This window comes from Mastomys coucha, unplaced genomic scaffold (assembly GCF_008632895.1).
Source record: "Mastomys coucha isolate ucsf_1 unplaced genomic scaffold, UCSF_Mcou_1 pScaffold20, whole genome shotgun sequence".
NCBI classification, from domain to species: Eukaryota; Metazoa; Chordata; class Mammalia; order Rodentia; family Muridae; genus Mastomys; species Mastomys coucha.
Window position 1 is genome coordinate 29,901,922 of NW_022196903.1, and position 7,487 is coordinate 29,909,408.

Genomic DNA, 7,487 nt, shown 5'->3' on the forward strand with positions numbered 1-7,487 from the left:
ATGGATGGATACATACATACATATATATATACATATATACATACATGCATAAGTAGATACATAGACAGACAGACAGACAGACAGACAGACACTGGTTTTCCAGTCACTGTCTTCAGTGGCGAATATGAACAGTATAAAAGCCCACAGTTTTATGGGGTTTATGAGACAACTAAGTCTTTCTCCTACTTCTGCCTGCCCCCGACTTCAGTCCAAGGCCACTGTCCTTCCTACTTCCTAACCCCTCCACAGAGGAAATCTACACACGCCTTGTCTTATGCTGACTTAGGAGAGGGGAGTTTGTTTACTTTTTACTTCTTTGGGCTCTGCTCAGATCTGTTTCCCATTAGGACACTTATTCCAGCTCGTCAGCAAACCCCAAGCACTGTCTTGTGACCATGACCAACCACACTCACCAAAGAATATCTTCCCCCAAATGTGGTTCCATCTCTGGTCACATGAGTCAGTTTTGCTACAACTAGGAAGAAGGATATGGAACTCCCATCTACAAGAACAGCCAAGTCCTACTGCACTCACTGAACCCCACGAAGATGCTGTGAGGTAGACTTCTATGTGTCCTTATTTTGCCGAAGGGAGGCAGAAAGAAGTCCCCGGTCACAGAGCTCATGGACGGACAGTCCAGCCACCACCAACACTGTTGGCACCTACCTTGCCGTCCTCGCCGATGCTGTACACAGCATTCTCATCACAGCTGAATTCCACAGAGTAGACCTCTCCACAGTGGGCCTTCCAGCTCATAGCACACTCATGCTGCTGCATGTCTGAGAGAGCAAGGGCACACCTGGTAAGCCCTCAGTGCATAACAGGACCCCTTACCCTCTGTGGCAGCTGCTTTAGAGGCCAGGGGCCTCCTGGGTCAGAAAAATACTGACCCTTCCAGGCCACCCGCCTCTGAGCAGCCCCCTGATTTGGTCAAAGGGAAGGCTGGGAAATCCTTGGGGACAGAGCTCACCTGAGTGAGGTTCCTATACGTTTAGGGAGACAGAAGTCCTTCCTCTTACACTTCTATAACTGCCCCCGGTACCATGGAGATCTATTACATAGGTGTCACCTTATTTCATTTTAGAGCCTAGGCCTATCTTCCTGGAGACAGGAGACAAGCCACCTTATAGCACATGAATAGGATGGCACTGTTCTCCTGTGACCTCTTGTAACCCACACAGGTGACAAGGACTCAGGTCAATCAGCTCAAGGTCAAAGGACTATTGAGTTCTGCCCTGTCCCCTGTCTACAGACAGTAAGCACATACAAGCGGACTGTTGTGGAAGTTTTGAAGACACTGACCAAAGTCAAGCTCTACAACATGCTTTTGAAACCGGCTTTTGCAATGGCCTTGGCCCCAGCTGGGTCACTTAAGGAGGGAATCAGGATTGCCGCAGCACACTTACTTACCGAAGAGCCGGATGACTCCATCAGCTGCCCCTGTGACCAGCAGGTTCCCATTGTGGTTGAAAGCTGTGCAGTTGATGGCAATGGGCTCTGGGTCCAGCGAGAACTGAAGCTGGGAATACAGACGGAAGCACCATTGATGGGTCAGTCCAATGCAGACCCTACTGGCTCTCCCTGCCAAGGCTTGCTTCTGAAAAAACGATCTGAGCATCTGTGTGCTCTTCTGACAGGTCATGCCATTGGGCCTAGCACTGCACTGAGGCAGACAACCCACGTCAGAGCAGTGATGAGTAACCATACCTCAGCAGCCCAGGCTTTTCCTTCTCGAGTGGACTCCAAGCTCAGTCTTACTGAACACTCCTGTAGCCAGCAGGAACTAGCTGTCCATCAGCTGCCTTTCACAGTAGGCAGCCCTGAGTGACACAGGACACCCACATCCCAAAGCTGCTCCCGTCCCTTCCTACGGAGCCCAACATCCACAGGACCTAACAAGGCCAGAGGTATACATGAGATCTAGGGATATAATCTGAAAATGAGGAACAGCATTCCAACAATGCAGAACCCTCTAGGGACTAAAGCTGCAAGGCTGATGTCAGATGACGTCATTCACACACAAGCACAGTAGTGACCTGCAAATAAAGGAGTCTGCTGAGACCAGAGACAAGAGGAGGGTGAGAGCCCTGTGGTCCGGTGAAACCAATAGACATGAAACCCTCAGAAGCCTGAGCCCAAAGTGAAAGGTCTGACCAATCCCCACATGCAGCTAAGACTCCAAAAAGCAAGATCCTCCGAAAAGCAAGAATGAGCTAGAACTTCACAGAAAGTGCCAAGAAAATGCACCTCTCTGCTAAGCATAACCTCAGGCTAGTGTGGGTTTACAACCAAATTCACAATCCCTGTGTAGTCTGAGAATGGATTTCAAAGTTGTCAGTGGTTGGTAGAGCCTCTGGGCACCTAGCCGAAGTGAAAGCAAGTCCTTTTCAGAGAAATGCAGCTCCCCGTACACAATGAGGCTTGTATCCCTAAGGATAAAGGGCCAGAAACAAAAGCCTGAGGTAGAAATTCACAGGACATAAGAAGGTAAGAGAGGAGCAGGCATCCTCAAAAACAGCAGGGAGCAGAAACGGGATGGGATCAGCAGAACTCCAAAGCTTTCAAAATGTGAGGACGGACGACAGAGCAGACGGCTGCATGAGCAAGCCTGTGTGTAAAGATGGCGCTGCATTCCTGGAGATGAGAAACAGAATCTGCAGTGAATGTCCCCACAGGCTAATTAAAGATGGGACACTGGGGATACCTGCACTGTCAAAGCTGAGGAAATGATGTCATGAAGATAGTGAAGGGAGACAAGGGAAGAGTCCTAAGACTGTCAAGCTGGTGTTCTAGAAGGCAAGGGAGAACCAGTGACATGTCAACACTGGAAAGAATACAAACAAGAATTTCCCAGAACTGGACAAAGACACAAATCCTCTCATCCAGGAAACAAACAAACAAAAAAAAAAAACTGTAATTTTAATCTTATTTACCTTTATTTATTTATTGAGGGTGGGAATTTTGGTTTTTTATTTAGAGGCAGGGTCTCATGTATTGGAGGCTAACCTAAACTCTTGCTCCTCCTGCCTCAGCCTCCCAAGTGCTAAGTGTGCAGGCATGCACTACCACAACTAGTGAGAGTTTTAAAAAACATTGTTTAGCTTAGAAAATCCACACTGAGATACTCAGGTAAGATCTTAACAGCCAGACAGAAGGGGAGAGCTATACCAAGAGCCAACCTCTTGATTTCCCCACACGCTGCCAGAGAAGACAGAGCCAGAGTTAGAGGATAGACCTGTTTCCAACTAGAATACAGAATTCTGGGGGGAAAAAAAAAACTGGCACCCTGCAATTCCACACACATAAAGTCTGAAAGCCCAAGAAGTAGAACTAGGCTGCATGCATGTGCAACTGCGCATGTGCTAAGGCACCTGGTAAGCTGTAAGGAGACAGCAACCCAAAATTCAAGACACAATCTCTGTGAAGGGAAAAAGGCAACAGACTTGAGAAGGGCTCATGCGTATTAGGACGGAGAGGAGAAGGGAGAAGACTCATCAAAAACACAGAGAGCGTGGGCATTTGTGCCCTCCACACGGGGTTTCCTCCAGGCAGTATGCCCAGAGCCCGGAGACCCACAGACAGATCCCGTACCTGCTGCTTCATGGTTTTTGTATCCCACAGCAACAGCTTGCCAGGAACCTGGTTCATGCCTTTGCTGCCGATATCCAGGGCTATGGAGTCTGTCTGGGAGGTAAGGCTCGGAGCTGCGGCTGAACAGACGAAGGAGGCCCCGTTGGGGCTGCAGGCGAGAGACAGGATTCTGCAATATACACAGGCCCGGGTCAGACAATCACCACCGCAGGCTCTGAGGTGACTCCCGCTCCAGGAGGTGGGGCCCATAAAGCAACTGTAGCAGTCGGAGGCCTTCCAGTGCACGGGAGGTTCCCGCTCACCTGGGCATGTCATCATTGATGTTGATTTCACAGAGGTTCTTCTTGGCTTCTGTATCATAAAGACGCACCGTCCCTACACCACTGCCCAGCAGGAGCTGAAATGAGAAGACACAAGAGGCTGAGGAGGACAAGGGTCAGGGGGAGGACTACCATGGTGAGAGAGGCTGGGCCCACTCCCATATAGTGTACAGCTGGGTAGACTGCATGGGTAAGTTCCTTATCTACTTGTCCAGGTAGCCAGAAAAACTCTGGCTACAACAGACCTCACTTAAAATGCCATGAAGAGGGGCTGGAGAGATGGATCACTGGTTAAGAGCACAGGCTGCTCTTCCGAAAGACCCATGTCCCATTCCCAGAATCTGCATAGCATCTTACAACCATCTAAAACTACAGTCCCAGGAGATCTGATGCCCTCTTCTACCTCCTCAGGCACCAGACACATATGACATACACATAGACATCCATGCAGATAAAACATGAAGATTCGATTTTTTTTTTTTTTTTTTTTTTTTTTTAAGTTTTGAGACAGGGTTTCTTTATGTAGCCCTGGCTGTCCTGAAACTTACTCTGTAGACCAGGCTGGCCCCTAACTCAATAAATCCACCTGCTTCTGCTTCCCTAGTGCCAGGATTAAAGGCTTATAACACTACTGGCTGGCTGATTAATTAAAAAAAAAAAAACAATGTCATTAAGTCAAGAAGTTTAAGCAGTATTTTGAAGTGAGAGGGGTAGGATACTGAAGAGGTGGGATAAAAAGAGGCGATTGGACCACTGGGGGCAGGCAGCTGAGGGAGTCACTCCCACGGGAATTAATGATGGGCTCAAAGTGAATGCATTCTCTCTTGAGAGTTGTTAAGAGCAAGCTTTGCCCCTAATCCCCTCTCTGGTGTCCTGTGTCTCGCTGTGGATCTTTCCCTCTGGCATGAGCTCCCATCATAATGTAGGTGCACCAGCCAAACTCGGGAGCCCTCACAAGAACTGAGCAGATGCTGGAGCCGTGTTCTACAGAACTGCAGGCTAGAGAAACTTCTTTTCTTTGTGATACACCCAGCTTCGAGCACGTTGTTACAGCAACAGAAAACAGACTTTCTATGCAATCTCTGGAAGAGAAGAAGCACTCAGAGATATTCTGGACTAGTAACCTCAGACCCTCTGATCTTTCGCTCCTTCCCTTTCAGCTTTAAATCCCAGCTGTTCCAACCCTTCCTGCTCGCTCCTACTTTCTCTACCCTTCTGTAGCCCTGGCTAGGCGTGGGGCTGAGGCGGCTGTTCCATTTGCCTTCCCAGGGACACCTCTGATTCTGGTTCCATCAAGGCCTCCAGAAGGACGCAGAGTGCGTCCTCCCCGCCTCTGGGACTCAGGACTTCATTTGGGTAAAAGCATAGAAGAAAATAACAAATTAATGCCAGAGCGCCTCCCTCCACGTGTGGGGTATCCCCAGGAATATTAGCTAGGCAATGGCATCCACACCCACCTGGCAAGCGGACACCAGTTCAGGGAGAGTCCTGAGCACATCCTATGAAGGCAATTCCTTCCTCTGTTTCCTAGACATTCAGAAAAATCAGTGCCTGTCTGCTGGGCTAGGAACAATCAATTTTAACACCTTAATGGCAAACCCTGCCTCAAAATAGAAAATCCAGTGGGAAAACCAACACTGGGCCACTCCCAAGAAATGGGGCCTGTGGAAGGCACAAGCTAGAGCGCTGCCTTCATAAGCTGCAGCTCATTGGGCCAGGACAATCAGGTCTTAACGAGAGAATTGTGTGTATTAAGAATGTATCAGAAACATGGGCAGAGGGGTGATTGGAAGCCAGGGTCTCCTGAGACACACCAGCAGACAGGATAGTCTTCCACAACCTGCAGGAATAACTTCACTGCCACCCCTGGCAGGAATCAGCCAGGCTAGGGCCTAGATGTTTGGTCCTGGGCCCCATGATGGTGTTGGGGATGAGATTCAGCTTACCTCCTCAGCTTGGCCTGTTAAGAGCTTCTAAGAACTTCTTATGGAAGCACAGAACAAGCTTTGCCCGCACAGTGTCACTTACCAGCCTGTCTCGCTTGGTGGCCCACTCTAGGGAGAGCAGTGGTGACTTAGAAATGGAGGACGCTTTGGTCTGCATGATGGGATTGAAGGACCACACCTTGATGACTCCATCTACGTCTAAGCTGGCCACTCTCCTACCAGAGCAGTCCACTCTGTGACAGGACAAAGGGAGGCATTAGTGTCCTGGCCTTGTCACCTTGGGCCAACATTGATCCCAACAATGATACTATCCCAACTTTCCAAATGCATTAAAAATGATGCTCACAGCCTACAAGTAAAGGGTATGTGGTAGACAACTCTAGAAACATTCATTTGTCCAAGAAATACTATAGGGCACCAAAAGATGGCTCATCTTTCTCATTAAAGTAAAGATGCATACTGCAGAAGCCTGGAGACCTGACTTAGATACCCTGGAGCCCACGTAAATGTAAAGGAACCAATTCCCAGGAGTTGTCCTTTGACCTCTACATGCATGTGTACACTTATACACACAACAACCATACAGGCACACAGTAAGAAATAAAAATAAGCAGATGGAGGAATGATAATACGCACTGTACCACGCAAGGCCCTGCAGTGAACATGGGAGCTCAACAGCAGCAGATTTGCAGAGTGTGTGCCCTTAGTGATGCGAACCTGCCATCTGAAATTTGGAGCTCTTCCCTCAGGAGGCTCTGGGATCAACCCAAGTGCCAAGCACATCAGGAGTGTCAAAACAGGAAGCTGCCTGTGCCCTGAGGGTTGGTTCTTCACGGCCAGGCTTTCACTAAGTTTAAATACAAACTTACACATGGTAAAATTTTCCATCCAAATGTTAACATGAAGCCAATAAAACTGAGTGGTCTGGGGGCGACCACTATAAACGTAGCATCCCGCACGACTCTACTGACCCTTTCAGGGACACTTCTGTTACTAACACTCTCATGCGCTGCCTGGAATCCCACCCCCACCTCCACCCTAACTCCCCCCCAGCCTACCTGCAGTGCATGATGGATGAATGGTGTTCCCCATATTCTTCTTGGCTCAGCACTATGAAGGGCTGCTCGGGGCGGTCTCCCTCAGAACCTGCTGTGGACACCCGGGCCAGTACTTCTACTGGCCCCATGTGGAGTTCCAGGCAGGGCTCAGCCTCTGGGCCACTGCCTTCTGGCTTCTTCTCTGCACACTGTGACTGGCAAAGCGTGGAATGTCAGCTTAGAAAGGGTCTCTCTCCTCCACCATAAAAACATACTAGATGACTACAGGTGGTGACTGCCACAGGAGGTCAGCTCTGAGCCCGAGAGCTACGCACAGCTCCCCTGGGAAGAGTGGGGTGCCCGCTCCCTGGAAACTGCAACCCTCTCTCACAGACCCTAGCTGCAGAGAGGGCTGGGCTCTTGCCCTCTCAAATGGTATAGCTGTGTCTTGACGCAGGCCAAACAGAGGGTAATGTCTGAGTCAGGTTTACTATTGCTATGATGAAACACCACGACCAAAACAAGTTGAAAAGGAAAGGTTTTATTTATTTGGCTTATGCTTCCACATCACTTTTCAAAATTGGTGGAAATCA

At 49.1% G+C, this 7,487-nt stretch overlaps 1 protein-coding gene across 3 annotated transcripts in view; it reads right to left on the reverse strand.

Moving 5' to 3' along the window:
• LOC116098715 (WD repeat-containing protein 91) overlaps positions 1-7,487 on the reverse strand; it is a 27,544-nt gene that overhangs the window by 6,924 nt on the left and 13,133 nt on the right. For 2 of the 3 annotated variants that reach the window (XM_031381515.1, XM_031381517.1), the window contains exons 5-10: positions 6,916-7,109; positions 5,940-6,090; positions 3,894-3,988; positions 3,592-3,760; positions 1,411-1,519; positions 667-779 (exon numbers count right to left, since the gene is read on the reverse strand). In XM_031381515.1, coding sequence (XP_031237375.1) covers positions 667-779; positions 1,411-1,519; positions 3,592-3,760; positions 3,894-3,988; positions 5,940-6,090; positions 6,916-7,109 — 831 coding nt within the window. The remainder of the gene's footprint in view (positions 1-666; positions 780-1,410; positions 1,520-3,591; positions 3,761-3,893; positions 3,989-5,939; positions 6,091-6,915; positions 7,110-7,487) is intronic. The other variant, XM_031381516.1, reaches the window with a different exon arrangement.